Genomic DNA, 23,095 nt, shown 5'->3' on the forward strand with positions numbered 1-23,095 from the left:
GCTGTATGATTCCTTTTGCCTCAAACGTGGTACTTGTGAATATGCCCGTTCTGATGTTCCCTGTCAGAGACTTGGTAATTTGGAGTCTCCTCTTTTCGATTTTCTCTGGCTTAAAATTTCTCTAGCTCATTGTGTTAAATTCATCTGTTGTCCCTACCATTCTCCCAAATCCACTAATCACTTCGCTCTTTGACTTCCTCTCTTTCCAACTTTCCTAACAGTGCGGTAATTTTCCTTGGTGATATTAATGTTCACAACTCCAGCTGGCTTCCGTTTTCTAGTCACACAGACCAAGCTTGTCGAGATGCTGAGGCTTTTGCAATTACTAATGACCTTGCGTAGATTGTTCATTTACCTACAAGAATACCGGAAAATCCTAACCATACAGCCAACATGCTTGATCTTTTTTTCACAAACAACCCTTCTAAGTACACAGTCGAAGTGAGAGGTCCTTTAGGCACCTCAGATCACAACTTGGTGACTGTCTCTTCTCCAATGGAGCCTTTATTTCATGGATATTCCCAAACTTGTATTGTTTGGCATTACAAGAATGCAAAATGGAACATCTGCGAGATTTCTTTTCTTCTTTTCCTTCGTCGCATTACTTTTTCAAAACTTCTGATGTCAACATTTGCTCAGATCGTGTCAGTGAAAGTATTCTTGTAGGTTTGGAATCCTTTATTCCACACTCCACCTTAAAATCTCGTCCTTTATCTAAACCTTGGTTTTCCAGTAAATGTGCTAAGGCTGTTGAATAGAAGAAAGTTGCATATCGTAATTGGCTTGTTTCTAATTCTTCAGTTTCATTTTCTGCCTACACCAAAGCTCACAACAATTGTAAAGCAGTTATTAATTAGCTCAAACTATATTTTGAATAGGCTAAGAGTAGAAAACTTGCTTCTTGCCCTATTGGTAGCCGAGCATTCTGGTCTCTTGCCAAAGCTATTAGACTTTTGCCCATCTCTGCTCCCACCTCTGTCAAAACCAGATGGTTCTGTTGACTTGGCCGAGGAGAAAACTGACCTGCTAGCATCCCATTTTTCTTCCAACTCATGTATTAATGCTCTTGGTAAAACACCTCCTACCATTCCCAACACGCTCCACATTCAATGCCTCCTGTGGTCTTCCATCAAAAGAATGTCAGAAGGATTTTGACAAAAATTGATGCTAAGAAAGCTCCAGGTCCTAATGGTATTTCTCCTCTTGTTCTCAAAACCTGTGCTCCTGAACTTATTCCTGTTCTTTGCTGCCTTTTTTCATTTTCTTATTCTGAAGGTGTTTTTCCTTCTGCTTTGAAATTTGCTCATATCCAGCCAGTTCGCTAGTATGGATTCCGTCAATGTCGATCTACTGGTGATATTCTGGCTTATGTTACCCATTTATGGTGAAATTCAATGGAAAAGTTTGGTGAAACACAAGCAGTTGCTCTTGACATCTCAGAGGGTTTCGATCGAGTCTGGCATAAAGGTCTTCTAAACAAACTTGCACCTTATGGTTTGCCAACTGTTTTTTGTAATTGGTTATCCAGTTTTCTCTCTGATCGCTCACTAAGGTGAATTGTAGATGGCTCTCTGTTTTTGAACTTCTCCAATAATGCTGGTGTCCTCAGTTCTTTATCCCCAGTCTTTTCCTCTTGTATATTAATGACCTTCTTCCATTGACTGGAAATCCTATCCATAGCTTTGCCAATGATAGCACATTGCATTCCAGTTTGAGAAACCTTGCCCTGCTTAATCATCTTCAACTTATCGATACTCGCTACCAATTGCTTAAATGCTGATCTCCAGGTAATTCTCCAGTGGGGCAAAGACAACTTAGTTGATTTCAATCCTTCTAAAACTCAGTCTTGTCTTATATTTCTCAAAGAGGATTCTTCTGCTCCTATGTTTATCTTTGGTGACACTCCGATTTCTAGGCAAGATGATATATTTCTTTTGGGGATTACCTTGGCTTCTAATCTCTCTTGGCACAAGCTCATTACAATTATTGCTTCCTCTCTATCTAAAAAACTTGGTTTCTTTCTTTCACTCTCGGTGTTACTTTTATTCCAAACAGCTGTTCACTCTATACAAATCGCAAATGTGCCCTACCGTGGAATGCTGTTCCCACATCTGTGGGGGTGCCCCAAAACCTCTCTCAGGCTACTAGATTCCATTCAGAAGAGGGCAGTTAGGTTAATCAATTACTCACCACTAACAGAGTCTCTCCATTCGCTGTCTCATAGACGTACTGTTTCTGTTGCATGCCTTTTCTACAGATACTTCCATGGGCACTGTTCTTCTGAATTGGCTTCTATAATTCCTGCTCGCTCTTTCAAAACAATCCGAACATGTGCCGATGCCAGCCAACATCCATTTACTGTCCAACTTGAAACTCACAGAACCAACTTTTCATTTTCCTCGCTTATTCATTCAACTGCCATTTTCTGGAACAGCTTGATTGATTTTGATATTATTGGCGCAAAAACAACTACGGTTATACTGCTCGAAGAAGAAATCTGGAACAGTATTTCTTCATGCGTATTTCCTGAAAATTACAGTCTGCAGAAATTCAAGTCTAATGTCAACAAATATCTTCTTTCGTCTTCTCAAGCATGGTACTAAGTACTATAGGCTCTAATACCTGTCGTGTGTGGGAATTCCTAAAAAAAAAAAAAAAAAAACATTTTGTCTAAGTAAATAATTGGATGTAGATTTTGTGATGAAAGATTGTTTCATTTGTTTTTTGAATTATTTTTTGATAATTTCTCTATTCAGTTAAAACTTTACGATTACGTGCTTGTATTATTTAATATCCAAGATTATTCATAATGTGGTGTAACGATGGTTAGTTATCAGCGAATTCATTCTCTTTGTCGTTAATTAATTGAAATATATTGTCTAACAATACATTATGGTTATTAGCATACTCGTTATAAATCAAGCAAGCCTGACTCAAATTGTCCATTCTAGCAATACTTGCATATCCTTTTGGGTCTTCTTTTCTCTGATGTTAGTGACTTTTGTTCAGTTGCCTCACACTTTGAAACACTTGTTCGAGAAATTCCTAATGCCTGTGCCGCTCATTCACAAACAGGTCCTCAGCTTTTTTCCCCCTTTACGTAATAGGCCACCACATTTCTTAACATAATTAAAGTAGTTGACTGTAAGCTTTTTTCTTTGAATGAAACAACTTTGTATATTTCATAAATATGAAATTCACACTTGAGTGTGCTGCCGTTTTCATGTTAGTCACCCACAATTACCATCATGACACAGAATTACTTTTTGTAGAAAGAACAAAAGTTAACATGGCCTGAGAGGGACTATAGTTATAAGATAAATGTATATTAAGCATGGAGATACTATCTTTCCATGATATACAATGGTGATTGCAATTAGAATTATATATACCTCATTCTTTTCTGGTATAATCTGCTGGGCAATATGACTTCATTTTCTATATTACAATTCAACTTCACCAAATGGAAGGATTATGTTTCTGAAGATCACCAGAATCAGAACATTTAAGGTCAACTTATAGTTAAGGTTCCTTGTCACAAGACATTTGTGACAAGGAACCTTATCACAAATGTCTTATAAAACAGAGGCTTATTCAGTTTGCTACTCTGTTAGTCTAAAGCTCTTATTTATTCTCTATTTACAAAAATGAAAATAATATTTTATATACTGTCAACACTTAAATTTTGTGCCTTCCTGGTATCATTTACAAGAGTGCACAGGTTGTTGTTGTTGTTGGGTTTTTTTTAGGAGCATTAGCAACTAAGGCCATATTGCTCCGGTAATATGCAGTGGTCATTCCCTGACCTTTCCGCATCCTCCGTATTTGGTGGTGACTGGCTCGAACCCCGGTCTAATCAAGAAGCGTGTGCTACGCACTGCTGCTCCTTCCCACCTGGCTACGGAGGCGCCATGGAGAGAGTGCACAGGGGAGACTAAACAAAGATGAAGATATTCATTGATGCCACAAGTGAAGAGCAGTTTTTCTTCAGATAAGTCTGTAGCGGTAGTTTAGCTTACATATCAAGACCTAAAGGAAAAGAATCTTGCAATAGACACAATCTAGAAAAATAACTCTGTTAAAAGCAGTTATTCTGTATACATTTTATGTTGTTAAACTTTTTTTTTAAACTATTATGCAAATATAAATTTCACTCCATTATGATACTGTTGACTAAGAGTAACCACGTAATAGTCACATGAAAATAAACGAAGTCAGATGTATTTTCTATTTTCACATGAAAATACAACTGACATATAAAGCATATTTGAAGTAGGAAGTTTTTCTGTTTAGTCTTCTAATGCCAAATCAACAATTTTTCCAAAGTTGTGATTCACAGCTCTTTCTAGAAAACTGATCCATGACTTATCTACTTCTCTACAGATGTGGCATTCACTGTAAATAAACATAATTAATAAATAAATAACCAGAGATGAAAATTTTCAGAAAAAACAAAAGGAAGAAATTAAAGTAATAGATATTTAGGATTAAGTTTTTTTTTTTTAAATCTAATAAGCAAACAAATTTTATAAAAATCATATCAGCATGTTTTGTGAAAGACAAAAAACAGTGTGGACTAAATAGATCTTTCGATGCCTAATCCAAATCCGTTTCTGATCTTCCTCTAGCACATTTAGTTTTGTGATGAGCTGAATATACAGTAAACGCTGGCTATTCGCGGGGTTTACATTCCTGAGAAATGTCTCGAATACCGAAAACGCGAATACTGAGTTATTGCTCCCATAGTAATAAAGGGTTTCTGTTCCAAAGTATGAAATATATAAGAAAAACTAGTCCAAAATTTTGTCTATGTATGTATTATATGTACCTTCATAATATGACTATGTACATAGACAGTACATAGTGAAATGCAAGCATATGGCATCGAAATGAAAATAAGAAACAATTTAATATTAAATGTAATATTCATTAGAAATTTCAAACAAATCTTTCAAACCAGCGCCTTTGCTATAGTTAAAAAACTTATCCTGCCAGTGCTATCACCAGTTTCGCTAAAGTGTTGATAAAGGAGTTTTGCCTTTTCGCGAATGATGAGTGAACTTAATGGAATTTTATTTTGAGTTCGGTCTTCTATTCACAGATTTAAAGCTTTTTCCATTTTTTCTAATTTAACATCACGAGTTACAGAGCAAATTTTTGAAGCAATTAGTGCATTTTCACAGACACTACGGCGGATTTTTTCTTCCGATTTCTTGATTGATTGTACCGTTGACTCATTGATTTTATAATATTTTGCCACTGAGGAGACACTTTCACCATTAGAAATTGTCTAAAAACTCAATTTTATTCGCTAATGTCATCACCTTCTTTGATATTTTCACATTTCTCTTTTTATTCGTAGCCATATTTTTGTAGGGGATAGAAAGAACTTGTCCACAATAAAGTCACTTTCTTCCGTTAACACACTCGAAAAATTCTGTTTTCACTAACACACTGCAAAACGGTGCATTTACAAAACTTTTTGTAAGCATATCAATTTATAAATTGATAAATTTATTCAATTTATAAACATATAAATTAAAAACAAACGACGAAACCGTTCATGACTAACACATACTGAACAAGGATTAGCGAGAAACATCCACGTTCGTGATTTTTTCACCCCTCTCCCCCCACCCACTGAGCGCTGTTTTGACCGGGAAAGATAATTTTAACCACGCCCATGTTTTTTATGGCGGAAAATATTCACGCCGCTTTAAAATTCACATTTTTTTAGGTTTCATTTTATATTAAATCGGCGATCGCGAATATGCGAAACCGCGAATACAGATACCGCGAATAGCAGGGGTTTACTGTAATTATTTTTTATTATTGTTTATATATTTATATTTATGTTAATTGTTATGCCAGTGCTTTTGACCCATGATGAATTGAATTACAGAGATTCGAGATTCATTAGAGATTCATTGCATTCAACTTTTGGCATTATGGTTAGCAGAAGTGTATTCATAGTGTTCTTAGGAAGCGCAGGAAGAGCATAGTGATTAGAGAGGAGTAGAGAGACAAGATTAGATTAGGATTAAGGAGGTCAGATAATTACTTTTAAATAATTTATTTAATACAGTGGATTCCGGTTATTTGGGCCACCGGTTAATTGGGGCAAATCTTAAAAAACAGAAACCAATCGAGAAAATAGCCAGGATATACTTCGCTTAATTGGGACAGCAAACCCTTTAATCGGGGCAGGAAACGGCAGTTTACTGGAGATTACCCTACGATTGTGTCCGATGGTACCATGTGGTTCGGTCGAAATTCTGGAGGTCACAACCATAAAAGAATAAAAAAAATTAGCAGTCACCTGTTTATTGGGCTTTTCTATTAGTGAAATCTATCATAAACGGCCAGTAAACTTGATCTTACTGAATTTGCGATAATACCAACAGCTGAAATTCTGTGGGTTATTATGGTGAAACGTGTTTACATTTCCATGAAATCTTCAATGATATAAAAAAATTAATTTTCGGATCTTCTCTTCATTCCTATTTTTAAAATTGTGTAACTTATTATTCCGTTCTCACTTGCGTGTATTGTGTTACTTGCAATTTGTGTGCCGTGTTCTTTGTTATTGATTGCTTACCTTTTTACTGTTTTAAATTTTAACCCCCCCCCCCCACAAATGTCAATGAACAGAAATGTCAACTAGTTCGTATGTACACATCACAGTACGTATTAATTATTCCGATTTTCACGTATCATTTAATTTTTTTAATTGGTAAGGTAATAAAGGGTAAATCTGTGCTTAATATATCTTTGCTTTTATAGCCTGTGGATAATATGAGAGCCCTGTGGATCAATTCGGCCCTGGAAAGATTGTGCAAGGCTCAAGGGGTAGAATTTTTTTCAGCCTGGTCTGTACTTGTTAACAGGAGAGACTGCTTCTACAGGGATGGGATAAACTTAAATAGAAAGGGTGCAAGAATGTTTGCTGATGCTATCGAGGCAGTGTTAGGTGGGACGGAAAACTGCTAGATTGGGGGGGATACAAGGACTAATAGATTAACAGTATCCACTGGCAGAGGTGAAAGTGATTCTTGCACTGCTTCTATTGGAATGAGCAGCAGCCTGGAAAATAAGATGCAGGTATTTCAGAGCCTGCTGGGAATCATTGGGGTACAAGTAAACACATGGGTTGTGTTAGGGTAGCTAAGAAAAAGAACAGGTGCAGGTATACTTGAGTGTACACCAATGCTAGGAGTTTAGTAAATAAATTTGATGAATTTGAGGTATTGCTCAAAGTATCAAAGGCGGATATTGTTGGGATATCAGAGACGTGGTGTCATACAGATATAAGTAATGCAGAACTGGAATTTGGGGAATACAATGTGTATAGAAAGGATAGACAGGACAGGAGGGGAGGAGGGGTTATGCTATTAGTTAAGAAACACATAAAATCCAAGGAAGTGAAGCCAGTCGACATCGCTGGACGGTGCAGTGTCGAGTCATTTTGGTGTGACATAAGCATTGGGAGATCAAAACTGAGAGTAGGAGTGTGCTATAGGCCTAATGACTCTGGTGAGTATAATAAGAAACTGTACAGGGAAATAGAGTGGGCCAGTAAATCAGAGAGTCTTATAATGGGGGATTTTAATTTCCCAGATATTGACTGGAATTTTTGAGTTGGTCACTCACACACTAGCAAGGCTTTTGTGGATTTATTGGATGATTGTTTTCTAAATCAGCATATTCGGGAGGCAACTAGAGGGAGCAATACTCTTGATTTGATTATCAGTAGTGATTCTTCATGCATTAAGAATCTGCAGACACAGGAACCACTAGATTGCAGTGATCAAAGTGTGCTGAAGTGGGATTTACTCAAGGAGGTAACTACCATCAGGGGTAAAGGGAAGGGTTATTGCTTTCGAAAAGGAGACTACGATGGTCTGAGACAGTATTTAAATTCTATACAGTGGGACCAACTGATGATGTTACCAACAGCAAACTCAAAATGGGAAGCATTCAAAGAACTTATCTTGGAAGCTACTAGGCTTTACATACCAACTAAGAAATATTGTTCAAGGTCCAAGCCTAAATGGATGTCAGATGAACTAATGAGACATATGGCAGAGAAGAAAAATGCATGGGATACATACAAATTAACATGTGACACAGAAGCCTATGACACAGATATAAGTTGATCTATAACCAAGTTACAAAGGAGGTTAGGCAGGCGAGAAATCTTTGGCAAGGGATGCAAAGAAAAACAGCAAGGAGTTCTTTACTTATGTAAACTCGAGAAGGAAGGGGATGAATCAGATTGGTCCACTTGATATCGATGGTTCAACTGTTCATGATCCTGCTCAGGTAGCTAACAAACTAAATCAATATTTTGCATCTACATTCACACATGAGGAGTTATTCAGGAAGGGGAATGCCATAGATGAAGTAAACACTGGCAGTGAGCTAGATGATCTTGTAATAATTGAGAGTAAAGTGGAGGAGAAATATTTGAAGATAAATACAAGAAAGGCACCTGGGGTGGATGGGATCTATCCGGTTATATTAAAGGAGGTAGCAAAGGAAGTAAGAAATCCGTTAGCCATAATTATGAGAGCTTCCTTGGACTCAGGGGAGGTACCCACAGACTGGAGATGTGCAAATGTAACCCCAATTCACAAAGGAGGATCAAAGGCTGACACAAGTAATTATAGACCTGTGAGTTTAACTTCTGTTCCAGGAAAATTAATGGAAGCACTGGTTAAAGAAGCACTGCAGGATCATCTTGACAAGAATTCGGTTATAGCTCAGACACAGCATGGTTTTGTTAAGGGAAGGTCTTGCCTGACCAATTTGATTGGATACTATGATGTAGTCACAAAAGAATTGGATGCAGGGAATAACTTTGATATTATATATTTGGATCTTAGAAAGGCTTTTGATACTGTTGCTATGGATAAAGGGATGGTTGAATGGCAGAAGACAGAGAGTGGTAATTAATGGACACTGCTCAACCTGGACTAATGTTATTAGTGGAGTCCCTCAGGGTTCAGTGTTGGGTCCATTATTGTTTTCTGTATTTATAAATAATATTGATGATGGTATATCAAGCTTAATGTCCAAGTTTGCAGACGATACAAAGGTTGGCAGGGTTGTTAAGGATGCTACTGACGCTATGCTGCTGCCACAGGATCTGGAAAGGTTGAGCAGATGGGCTGAGAGGTGGCAAATGAAGTTTAACATTGACAAATGTAAAGTACTACATATGGGAAACAGCAACCCCAGAGCAACATATCAACTCTGTGGTACTACACTGACAGTGGTAGAGAATGAAAAGGAGCTGGGGATAATTGTGCAGGCAGATATGAAGTTCTCTAAGTAGTGCAGATGATCTGCAAGAGTAGCTCATTGTGTCTTATCAATGATATACAGGAATTTTTCTAGCAGGGATAGGGAGGTGATTATTCCCTTGTATAAGGCAATGGTCAGGCCGCACGTTGAGTACTGTATACAGGTCTGGAGGCCTTATTTCAAGAAGGATGTAGAGCTGCTGGAACGAGTACAGAGAAGGGCAACAAGGTTAGTGAACGGAACGAAGGGTTGCTCTTACAAAGAAATGCTTAAGTTTTGCTAATTACAGTGTCTATAGAATAGGCACCGGCGAGGTGATCTGATAGAGGTGTTGAATGGTTTGAGCATGCTCAATGCTGATGGGATACTGCATGTTGCTCAGAATAATCACCTGAGAGGGCATACATTCAAATTGAGGAAAGACAGATGTAGGATAGATGTGCGGAAATTTGCCTTTAGCCAGCGGGTAGTTGGTTGGTTGGTGGAACAGACTTCCATCCCTTGTTGTGGAAGTTGATAGCATAAATAAATTTAAGGCTCAGCTAGACAGGTATTTCAAATGGAGGGGTGAAGTGGAAGGTTTTTTTTTTTGGCTGATGCTGCATAAGCTTGCTTTCTTGCATCATATGCCTCTACTAATGTTAATGTTCCTTCTATTTTCGCTAATTAGAATCGCTGTTTAATTAAAATTCAATTCACAAACGTGATCACAATGACCGGCGCTTACTGCACATCATATAGGGAACGGTACTTTATGTTGAGTTCGTCGTAACGCGATTTGATTGTACAGTGAACCAATTGTTAGGGGAGGTACATTGTATTTTTAACTATTTACATCGTGAAACTTCGGATAATTGGGGCAGCCGCCTAATCGGGCCAAAATGCACTAGTCCCGATGTGTCCCAAATAATCGGAATGGACTGTATATTGTAAAGTTTATTTTGATATAAATTTTTTTCCTGTAATAGTTTGAAAATTTAATTTTTTAAAAGTTACTTTCAGTGCTATTTAGTAAATTTAACAAATCGTTGTGACAAGATCCACCTTGAACACTTCAGAGGATATTATTATTATTGGCCATACGATGCAAGGAAGCCTGGGGCTTATGCTGTTCCAGCCAAAAAAAAAAAAAAATTGAGTATCCTGAGAGAGAGAGAAGCATGAGGAAATCACCAAAAAAGGGAAGCTCAGGACCCTGGGTGTACCAAGCCCATACTTACCAGATGTAAGCCTTTGGGGTTAAATATCATGACTCACATAAATATAGCCGATGGTGATTTACAGGGGAATCATGATTTCATTTGCAGAACCTGTGGCATAAATTCCAAGGTCAACCTAGTGGATAATCATAGCTCATTTGGCGATTGTTTTCTTTGTCACCGTAGTACAGAGTGTACCGATCTAAAGTTAAAATTTGGTGCTTTGCTAGAAGGAAGAAGTTGAGTCACTAAAAAAAAAAAAAGGTGCTTGCTCTAGAGAATGAAACTAATGAAATTAAGCACACACAATCTGACAATTTGTTAGACAAATATACAGCCATGCTGAAAAAATGCCACGTTAGGTCAGAGTATCTTGTCTGTAATTCTGCCCAGGCACGATAGGGGTTATATGCTGAAAGTCTTGTGGATTAACTCAAGACTTGAGGACTCTGCAATGCTTTTGGGGAGAAATTTTTATCAGTTTGGCCTGCATTTCTAGGTAGAAGGAATCTTGTAGAAATTCCTCTACAAGGAATTTTGTAGAGATGGAATACATTTAAACAAAGGTGGTGCAAGAGTTTTTGCCAGTATCATTGAGAATAAATTAAAGGTTCAGGGAAACTGCTAGTTTGAACGGGACAAGGATAGATACACATTTATCTGATAACATTCATCAAAATAACACCTGCGCATACCTTAGGAGTTCTTGTTTGTTACCACAACAGATCATATTAGTAAGGTGCTCTGAGGGCAAACGTTTCAAATGAGTGGGAAGCTAATGCCAGGGAAACAAGCTTAAATAATTTCAAGAGTTGTGTCAGTGTAGTTAACTATACAAGAATACTAAGTCTTAATTGTTTATACAACAATGTCAGAAGTGTCGTCAATAAAAATGAGTGAATTCAAACTGCTGATTAGGACTAGTAACGCTGACATAATAGGACAGAAACATGGTGCCATCCGGAGATAGGGGATAATGAATTTAAGTATGGTATGCACAATGTATTTAGGAAGGATAGGCAGATAGAAATGGTAGTGGGGTCAGGCTTCTTATCAAAAGCAGCCTGAGCATGACGAAAACTTTCCTGGATTCAGATGTTTAGTTTTTTTTTTTTTTCCCTTGTTAGTTGTTGGCGCATCAGCTTCTATGGCCATAATGCACCTCCCAAAGTTTTTGCATTTTACTGTGATCCAAGCCCGAGGCAGGAATCAAACCCGCGACCTTTGGGTTGCCAGGCAGGCACTTTACCTACCTGGCTAGCCCGGTCAGCATAGATGTTTAGTATGCTAGTATAGAATCTGTATGGTGTGAGATAGTTGGAAGCAAAGGTATGAGAGTGGGAGTAATCTACAGACCAGGTGATTGTGAAGATTATGACGAGGGTCTCTATATACAAATGGAATGGGCAAGTAAGCGTGAATATCTTATTATGGGCAATTTTAATTTGCCTCTAATTGATTGGAGAAAATGGGAAGGAAACTCCACATGGGGGAAATTTTTTTAAAATCAACTAGATGATTGTTATTTGTATCAACATGTCAGGGAAAGTACAAGGAAAAAAAATATTCTAGACCTGATCATCAACCATGAACCAGATTACATAATAGGGTTGACGGTACAGGATTCAGTAGCAAGAAGCGATCGTGGTGTTCTACAGTAGATGATGAGGAGAGCGGTAGCAGTAGTTAAAGGCAGAGGAATGGGTTATAATTTCAAGAAAGGAAATTACAGCGGCTTAAGGTGCTACATGGTCTCTAATTAACCGGGTAGATATCTCACCGAGAGCGAATACAACAGAATTATTGTATACCTTTAAAACATTAATCACAGAAGCCTTGAATGTGTATAATATACCATTAAAAAATACTCCATGACGAGGATTCTAGGTTGGATGAATAATGAAGTTGCCAGAATACTTGAGCAGAAAAAGATGGCATAGAAAAGTTACAGAGCAATAAAAAGTACTGAAGCCTATAACAGCTACAAATTGATCTGTAATAGTGGCACAGAAAAGGCTAGGCTGGCAAATGCAGATTATGAGAAATTGCTGGCAAAAATAAGTGCTAAGAGTGAGGATAAGGAATTCTTCACATTTATAAAAGCAAAGAAAAGGACAAAACAGATCAAACCCTTATGTAATGGACGTGGGATAGTATCAGATACCCCAGCTGATGTTGCAGAGGAAAAACCCTTTATGTCAATGAGAAATTATGGGAGTGAAGTTGAAAAAAATCTAATTAATGATGTTGAAATTTCACGTTTATTTAATGAAAAAACTTTTGAGCCTACAGGCCAATAAGGCTCGTGGTGTTGATGGCATTTACCCTTTAATCTTAAGGGAGGTGGCAAGCGAGTGCATTATTATTTGATTATTATTATTATTAGCCAAACATTGCAAGGAAGCATGAGGCATATGCAGTACCAGCCGAAAAAAAAAAAAAAAATTCTGAATTACCCTGAAGAGAGAGAGAGAAGTAGAAGGGAATCACCAAGAAAGAGAAGAATGATGATATCCAGCTCAGGACCCTGGGTGTGCCAAGCGCATACTCACCAGATCTGAACCCCTCTTTGCATCCTTTGCCAAAGATTTCTTGTAATCTGCCTTTGCCTGCCTAATCTCCTCTGTGACTTGATTTACAGAAGAAAACCCTTTTTGTGTCTATGTAAAATTATGGGAGTGAAGTTAAAAAATATGTAATTAACGATACAGTAAACCCTCAGTAAACCGGACTAATAGGGGTTGAGAGGTGTCCATTTTAATGAAAGTCCGGATTACTTGAAATACACTTTGTAATGTGGATAAAGCTTATTTAAACAACATAATGTACGTGGATAACAGTAAAAACATGTTTATTTTACATTAAAAATATGTAGTAAATATATATATGTATGTATGTACATATGCACACACTGTATTTACGAAGTTGGGGAAAACCGTTTGTACACAGCATCATTAAGTGCTTTATCAGTAAGCATCAGCATTCATTTAACTTTACTTTTTTCTTTCTCCATGTTGAGAACTTGAAAACAAAATTACAAATTTCACTTTTCTTCTTTTTAACGTCCGACATGGTTTGTTTTGTGATGCCGTACTCAAGACAGATGCTGGACACTGAAGCTCCTTTTTCAAGTTTTTCTATCACCAATAGTTTATTGTGAAGAGAAAGTGTTTTATGCTTACGCTTCTGTCCTACACTAGACTTACTTAAAGACATTGTTTAAATGAACAGCATAAATGTGGTAGATGACTTTCATCAACCGGTGAAATACCACCACTTTGCTTATTGGAGGCTTGAAGTGGTGAAACCCATGTTTAGTCTCTAGAGCAAAGTTTCCGGCATCCCCCTCCCCACCATACTTCTCCTTCAACCCATGCCACGGTACTAAGTACTATAGGTTTTGATACCTTTCGTGTTTGGGGATTTTCATAAAAAAAAAAAAAAAAAAAAAAAAAGATAGAAGCACGTAACTGCAGAGCAAACGACAAACAACTGTCTGAACTGCAGCCGGGAACCAGGTTGTTTGTGCAGCGTGAGTCATCATGGCCCAATGACCTCGGACACAATACATATGACCTTTGAGCTTGATCGTCGTTTGATTTTTACACTTTTATATTTTTTTAGAGCTGTCAGGTTTAAGCGACATACAGATTACTGGGGTCCGGATTAATGAGGGTTTACTGTATTGAAATTTAATGATTATTTTCACAAAATTTCACGATTTAATGAAAAAACTTTCAAGCTTACAAGCAAGTAAGGCTCCTAGAGTTGATGGCACATACCCTATAATTTTAAGGGAGGTGGCAAGTGAGCGCATTGAACCATTAAGGCTCATTATGCGACCATCACTGGGCTCAGGAGAGATTCTGATGGATTGGAAAGGTGCCAATGTATCTCCAATACATAAGGGAGGTTCTAAGAGTATAGTGTAAAAATATCGACCGATCAGGCTAACTTCAAGGGTGGAATTTCAGGATGAACAATGGTGGAATTCAGGATCGTTTAGATAGAAATGGAATTCTGAAGGATATCAGCATGGTTTTGTAAAGGGAAAATCATGTTTAACAAATCTGGTTAGCTATTTTGACAGGGTCACTCGTGAGCTAGATTTAGGAAATAATTTCGACATTGTTTATTTGGATTTCAGCAAAGAATTTGACTCAGTTTCACATGAGCAGTTACTTTATAAGCTGGAATATGTTGGAGTCACAGGGAAAATCCTTAAGATTGATAGCAGAATGTCTTCAGGGCAGGAGGCAGAGGGTAGTGATAAATGGTTATTCCTCAGATTGGGTTGATGTTAGAGGTTGGGTCCCCAAGGATCAGTATTAGTTGTGTTTTGATTTTCTTAAATGACATCCACGAAGGGATAGAGAGTGTGACATCTAAATTTGCAGATGATGTAAAGATTGGTAGAGTAGGTAATGATCACTGCCAAGCAGAGCTTCTTCAGAGTGACCTAGATAGACTTCAGGGATGGTCAGAAAAAGGGCAGATATGCTTTAATCCAGCAAAGTGTAAGGTATTACACCTGGGGAACAGTAACCCCAAAATAACATATATATTTGGTGGAGTTGAATTAAAGCCAGTAGTGGGGGAAAGGGACGTGTGTGTTAAGATAGAGGTCAGAAATGAAGTTCTCCAAGCATTACAGATAGGTTGCAAGGAAAACCCATGGTGTCATATCAATGTTTTATCGAACATTTGCTAGTAGAGATAAGGACGTCATAATCCCATTATATAAGGCTATTGTTAGACCAAACTTGGAATACTGTGTTCAAGTATGGAGGAGGCAACTAATAAAAAGACTGAGCTTGGGCCGTTACCTATCCAAAGATAGGTAACAGCCCTGGTGAGAGCGGCAAAATGGCATCCACAGCTTGGAAACTAAAACTTAGAGGAGACTTGACTGAGGTATTTAAGGCTCTGAGAGGCAAAAGTAAAATGAATGAGGATGAAATTTTCTGGGTAATAAATGATTATAGAACTATGGGCCTAAATTCAAGTTAATGGGAGATGTTTAGACTGGATTGCAGGAAGTTTTATTTTAACCAGCTAGTTATAAATTACTGGAATAAGTTACCCACACGGGTGGTATAGGCTGACAATTTGGGAAAATTCAAAGTTCATTAGCATTAGTAGAGGCATATGATGCAAGAAAGCAAGCTTATGCAGCATCAGCCAAAAAAAAAAAAAAAAAACCCCTTCCACTTCACCCCTCCGTTCGTTCGAAATACCTGTCCAGCTGGGCCTTAAATTTATTTAGGCTATCAACTTCCACAACAAGGGATGGAAGTCTGTTCCACCAACCAACTACCTGCTGGCTAAAGGCAAATTTCCGCACATCTATTCTACATCTGTCTTTCCTCAATTTGAATTTATGCCCTCTCAGGTGATTATTCTGAGCAGCTGGATAGTTACCTATGGGAGGAGAGAAACACATAGGGTATTTATTTTATTTTCTTTTATTAATTATTTATTTTATGTCATTTTATTATTATTATTTTATTCTTTTTTGGCAGGTGCAGCATAAGCATTAGGCCTCCTTGCACCAAAAGGCCATTACTAATACTAGATCTAGATAAAATCTAAAGCTGAACTTGTCCCAAGACTATAGTAGAATATCACTGTTTCACTAATAAAAAAGTGTATATTGTTGCAATCATTTATTAAAGGTGTTTTGTATTCATAGCAATTTGCATGTTATGTGGGCTGAAAAACCTGGAGTAACAAAGGGAACTCTGTGCCTAAGATCAGTTAACTATGGTCATGACTGAAGAAGATGCCTTAAATTTTTCCGGTTCCGGTTAGCAATTGAATTTACTTATGAGTAGTCAACCCAGTATAATATCACAGAAGGGCCATTTTGGCTTTCTAATGTGTTATTCATGATATTTTGTGCTCGATTTTGGTTTAATATAGCAGATCTACAGCAAGTTATGTTTAAACTTTGAAGCTCACAGATTCACTCTAAAGAGGAATACAACCTGTATGAGTTTTGCTTATGTTTTCTCGAGTTCTGTTGAAATATTGTCCTTTTTTGACTAAATGCTATTGTCTGTGGGTTTGGCATACTGACTGCCATAGATGCAGCAATAGGCAAGTGGCTGCTGCTTGTTTTGGCTGTTGTGGGGATATCTAGGTACCTTGATTGGGGTTGGGTGTCCCTCTTGCATGTTTATATTCATACTTCATTGTGCTGTGCATTCCCAAACTAGTGCCAGGTTTTATGGAGATCTAACCATGAAATTGATCAGACATGGTTAAAAACCCCGAAAGTACTTTTCTCCAGGATCAAAACTGCCCCACCACCAGTAAAATTAATAAGATGCTTAGTTGTATAACTTACTGTTTCCTGACTCTGACAAGACTAGTTAAAGCCCTGTCTACAGACAGAACTTTAACTAGTCTGGGGGACAAAAGAGATACATAAGTACCTCTTCTGCTCCCCCTTCTCCACAATTGGTTTCTGAAACTAGACTTTCATTCCAGATTGCATTGACCATATCTCATAAAAAAATACACATCTACAGTGCTATATCACATATCTCTGGGCTTGTTTCAATGAGTCAAACGTGTCTACAATTGAGTTGTGAACTCATGACCAGTCTCGAATACTTTTCAGCCAAACAAGCTACCATATCCCATACAAATTGGTAGGAGAAAAAATATATCCAAAAAATGTGCTGTACCAATATTGTTCCCTAAAAACAATTACAATAAAGCAAACTTTTCTTTTATTAAATGTGCATTACAGTGTTAATAGTTGGACATTAGTTTTTTTTTTTTTTTTGTTTCCAGTGTGACTTCCAATAGATGAATTTCCTTCTTTGATTTTGTGTTAGTAGATGCAATGTTAGTAGCCACATTGAAGAAAGGAAGTATGATCTTTTTGTTTTAATGAAAAAAACAAACAAAAACAAAACGATTTGTTGCATTCCCCCCCCCCCTGTATCCAGCTCGGGAATGATGGGGCCTTATGTATGAGTCACTACTCCGTGTAACTTCGCTTCAACCAGCAGTGAAGCACGTGCGCACACATGCGAAATTCAAACATTCATGTATCCAGCTCAGGAGTGATGGGGCTTCATGTATGAGTCACTGCTAAGTGTAACTTCGCTTTAACCAGCAGCGAAGTGGGCGCGTGCACGCACGCACACACACACACACGGGAAATTCAAAAATTCAGTGGCGTGTTCTATAATCAAGGTCAGTGCCTGATTGTTTTTCTCTGGAATAATTAGAAAACACATACTTTAACATACATTCATGCTGTTTGCAAGTTAATTAATAGATTTTTCTGAATTTTATAGTATGGTCATCAAAGAAAACACTTCTGTTTATGTATGTTGAGAGTTTCAATTTTGTAGATAGAATAGAAATTATAGAAATAATTAGTTCATTTCACCATGGTAATTTTCACCCCAGCAGACTAACAATTCTTGAAATTAGGACTGGACTAAAGCAGGGTGTATGCTGGAAATAAAATTCCTAGCTGAGATACTTGGCTACTGCGTAGGGAAGGGGGGGGAAGGAAGCACAAAGGCTGCCGAAATAACACACCCCGGCTGGGGTGTGTTATTTCGGCAGCAGTTATTTTCCATGTTACCATACACAAGATTATCGCCCAAATGCACCCAGCCATTGTGGATTGAAGTGCATGCCGCTCTACGGTTTATAGCCATTGTCAGTTTAACAACCGGCTCAAAAAAATCTTGAAAATTTAACAACCAGGTGGTGGAGGCCAGCCAGCACACCACTGGCTGTGTGCAAGCAAATAATAATAATGTCCTGGCAAAATGGACCTTTACACAGAGAATTAATGCCTCAAGCTAACCTTGAGGAGAAATTGCTATTTGGAGGCTGGGACATAAACGAAATGAAAAGCCCCACACATTGAAGGTGCTGAAGACTCCTATTCAGACATCTAAAAATTCTCATGCTACTAAGAGCCACAGATGAAGATAAACCAGCAGTGAAGCAGAAAAAGAAAAAAAAAATAACCCAATACATCAATATATATCTTAAAACAGTCAAAATTAAAGGATCAGCAAAATCCAAAATAATTGGATAATTCCAGAGACTGCAGCCAAGCCATCAAAACCAGTAAAACAATCTGTGACCTAGATCTTAGAACTGAAACCCCTAAGGGAAGAGGTCCCAGAATCATAATATACATTATGAACAAAACTATCATAAAGGAAGAAATCCTGGGCAATATTCTCCTTTAAAACACGAGTGACCATTTTGTAGGACCTACAGATCAAATTCATCATGAAATATACAACTAATTCAAGATCACATCTATATGTAAATGTTATAGTTGAGACGTTGGCAAGCTGGAAAGAATTTACTTGGTTGAACGTCACCATTTTCATGAATATATACTAGTAATTAACTGATTTGGGTATCTGAAATTTGAACATACCTCCCATGTGCAATTCTGCCCAGACACGATAGTAGGGAGCAAACTGTTAATCATTTTGGCCCTGGAGAGATTGTGCAAGGCTGAAGGGATAAAATTTTTCACACCATGGTCTGTGTTTGTTAACGGGAGAGACTGCTTCTACAGGGATGGGATATACTTAACTAGAAAGGGTGCAAGGATATTTGCTGATGCTACCGAAGCAGTGTTAGGTGGGTCGGAATACTGCTAGCATATCGCTTGGGGGGGGGGGGGATTCACAGAACAACAGATTAACAGTAGCCGCAGACAGAGTTGAAAGTGATTCTTGCACTGCTTCTACTGGAATGAGCAGCGGCCTGGAAAGCAAGGTGCTGGGGATTTCAAGGACTGCTGGGAGTCATCATGGAACAAATAAATACACGGGCTGTGTTAGGGTAACTAAGAGTTAGAACAGGTGCATGTATACTTGCATGTACACCAATGCTAGGAGTATAGTAAATAAATTTGATGAATATGACGTGCTGGCCAAGATATCAAAGGCAGATATTGTTTGGATATCAGAAACGTGGTATCACAGAGATATAGGGAATGCAGAATTTGAATTTGAGGAGAACAATGTGTACAAAAAGGACAGACAGGACAGGATGAGAGCAGGTGAGTTATGCTGTTATTTAAGAAACATGTAAAAACTATGAAAGTGCATCCAGATGACATGGGTCAACAGTGCAGTGTTTAGAGTAGGAATGTGTTAAACACAACTGAACAGAGAAATGAGTGGCCCAATAAATCAGAATGTCTTACAATGGAGCATTTTAATTTCCCAGATATTGACTAGAACTTGTGGGTTGGTTATTCATACAATAGTAAATTTTGTGCATTTACTGGATGATTGTTTTCTACAGCATGTTCGAGAGGCAACCAGAAGGAGAAATATTCTTGATCTCATTATCAGCAGTGATTATTCATGCATTAAGAATCTGCAGATAAAGGAACAACAAGGTGGCAGTAATCACAGTGTACTGATGTGGGATTTACTCAAAGATGTAACGACCATCATGGGTAAAGAGAAGAGATTTTGCTTTTGTAAAGGTGACTACAGTGGTCTCAGACAGTTTTTAAATATTATACAGTGGGACTAACTGATGATGTTACCAACAGCAAATTCTAAATGTGACGCATTCAAAGAATTAATTTTGGAAGCCACTAGGCTTTTCATACCAACTAAGAAATACTTTTCAAGGCCTAAATGGATGTTAGATGAAATAATGAGTCGTGAAAGAGAAGAAAAGTGCATGGGATGCATATAAATTCTCAGGAGACACAGAAGCCTATGGGAGATATAATCTAGTCTGTCATCAAGTCACAAAGGAGGTCAGGCAGGTGAAGGTAAATTATGAGAAATCTTAGGCAAAGGAATGAAAAGGGGAACAGCAAAGACTTCTTCACTTATATCAACTCTAGAAGGAAAAGGACGAATCAGACTGGTCCACTTGATATCAATGGTTCGACTGTCGATGATCCTGTTTAAATAGATGACAAACTGAAGAATGTATTTTGCATCTACATTCATATGAGGAGTTATTAAGGGAGAAGAATGCAAAAAGTTTATCAAACATTAACAGGGAGCTAAAGGATTTTGTAATAACCAAGTTCAAGGCGGAGGAGAAATAATTGAAGTTAAACATAAGAAAGACATCGGGGTGGATGGGATTTTTCAAGTTATATTAAAGGAGGCAGCACACCATTAGCCAAGATTATGAACACATCCCAGGACTCAGGGGAGCTCCTCAAATCAGAAAGGGGGGGGAAATCAGTAATTACAGACCTGTTAGTTTAACTTCAGTTTTGGGGAAAATAATGGAGTCACTGTTAAAGAAGCACTGGAGGATCATCCAATTTCATTGGGTATTATGATTTGATCACAAAGGAACTGGATGAAAAATATAATTTTTATATCATATACAGGTGCTCCTGAGTTACATAATACTTTACTTACGGAAATTCGACTTTACGTAAGTTTTTGCTGGCCGGTGCAAACTTAAAAAAATCGTGTAAACGTATTTTGCATCCTGTAGGAATAATTGGAGGTATTGTGAAAACACATTGTGTTTTTTTTTTTTTTTTTTTTTTTTTTGGTAATTCATTCCAGACCTCAGAAGTTGAAATTTTTGCTATATCACTAAGCAATTTATCTCTAAAAGGTCATTTTTATAATTGAAATTTTACTACACTTTTTGTTATCGTTATAAGAATCAATTTTGAATGCCTTTGTGATATTTTTCTAAAACACATTTCTGGAGGTCACTACCAGAAAACAATTTGCACTTTCCGGTTTATTGGGCTTTTCTGTTAGTGCAATCTATTATAAATGGGTAGTAAATTCGATATTATTGCATTTGCAATAATACAGTTAACTGGAATTCTGTGGGTTTTTACGTTACGGTATTATGGTGAAATGAGTTCCCCTTCACTGAAATCTTCAATCATATAAAAAGCATAAAAAAATTTTCAGAATCTACTTTTCATTACTATTTACTTATTACAATGATGAAGGGGAAGGGACCAACGGAAAGTGCAAGTGCTGGCAGTGTTGGAAATGAAACAAAATTGATTTAGAAATGAAGATGATTAATTAAGAAGTATGAAGCAGGACAAAGTTTGTCATCTATTGCACGGAATTAGGTCCCGCTGCTTCGACAGTGAATACTATTTTAAGGGACAGTGCACGTATAAAAGAACATGTTAAAGGATCAATGCATTTAAGATCTACAGTGATCACAAAACAGCGTTCAGGTGCTATATAGAAGATGGAAAAGCTATTAATAAAATAGATAGAAAATCAGATACAGAAGCAAGTGCACCTGAGTCCAATGGCCATTCAAGCAAAAGCAAGAACTATTTATGAAGATATTAAGGATAAGTATGGTGAATCCCAAGCCAAGTTTGTGGCAAGCAATGGGTGGTTTAATAGGTTCAAGCATCGTGCTGGTTTCCAAAACTGCAAAGAAATTTTGTGATGTTTTGTAAAAATCCCTTCTAAATCTCCACAGCCCTCATCTTCTGCAGCAGTGTGCTTATCAGTTGGAGAGTTAATTCTGGCAACAATGCTCAAAAGGTAAAACTTACTGATGTTATGCCTGTCTCCTCTATCTTTTTGTAATTTTATAATTACAAAATGATAGCTAATGAATGCTGCCAACCAACAGGCATATCAGATCGCCCTATCCAACCGCTTCGAGATGCTGGCCGTGCCCGAGGATATAAATGAAGAAGAAAAGCAGATCTCTGATGCCATCCTGGAATGTGCCAAGCCCCTATGTCCACCTGCCCGACGTCGAACGCAACCATGGATATCAGACGAGTGCCTCGACCTCGTGGACAAACGGAAACAGGCAAAGTTGGTCGACTTTGAACGGTACCGGCAGCTAAACCGAGAAGTCCGACAAAGAATGACAGCAGAAAGAGAAGCATACTGGAACCAAGTGGCAGACGATCTTGAAGTGGCGGCATCCAAAAACGAGTATCGCACTCTCTACCGCACCCTCAGATGTCTGAGTGGAAAGACCAAATTGACTAGTGACAACATCAAGAATGCTGATGGGACCTTCGTGCGATCACCATCCGAACGCCTGCAACAGCACTCTCGATCGACCCCCCTGAGGTCTCCATGGTCGATGTTGAGCCTACAGTAGAAGAAGTGAAAGCAGCCATACAATCCCTGAAGAATGGCAGGGCACCAGGAGTGGACCAAGTCACCACAGAAGCGATCAAAGCCGGGGGAGATGTACTGCTTCGCCGACTACACTCACTCCTCAAAACCATCTGGTGCACTGAACAAATTCCGTTAACATGGAGGAAAGCCATTATCGTACCGATCCACAAGAAAGGTGATAACCGGGACTGCAAGAACTACCGTGGCATCAGCCTCCTTTCCATCATCGGAAAGGTCTTTATGAAGATCATCCAGTCAAGACTGCAAAAACATCGCGAGCAAACCAGTCGAGAAGAACAGGCAGGATTTAGACCCGGGCGAGGATGCTGTGATCAAATCTTTGCCATTCGTCAGCTGATGGAGGAGAGGATCCGGTGTGGACAGCGAACCGTCATTGTTTTCATTGACTTTAAGTCTGCTTTCGACTGTGTCCACCGGCCTGCCTTATGGAAACTACTAGAGGTTGAACAT

General features: G+C 38.1%; 1 protein-coding gene across 2 annotated transcripts in view; it reads right to left on the reverse strand.

Annotated features, from left to right (window-relative positions):
• Window positions 1-4,159: 4,159 nt before the first annotated feature.
• LOC150079050 (cyclin-D1-binding protein 1 homolog) overlaps window positions 4,160-23,095 on the reverse strand; it is a 287,955-nt gene continuing 269,019 nt past the window's right edge. For both annotated transcript variants that reach the window (XM_090382489.1, XM_090382488.1), the window contains one exon: window positions 4,160-4,395. In XM_090382489.1, the coding sequence (XP_090238615.1) occupies window positions 4,290-4,395 (106 nt within the window). In that variant the 3' untranslated portion in view covers window positions 4,160-4,289. The remainder of the gene's footprint in view (window positions 4,396-23,095) is intronic.

This window comes from Mastigoproctus giganteus, chromosome 10 (assembly GCF_048544385.1).
Source record: "Mastigoproctus giganteus isolate SK-2022 chromosome 10, ASM4854438v1, whole genome shotgun sequence".
NCBI classification, from domain to species: domain Eukaryota; kingdom Metazoa; phylum Arthropoda; class Arachnida; order Uropygi; family Thelyphonidae; genus Mastigoproctus; species Mastigoproctus giganteus.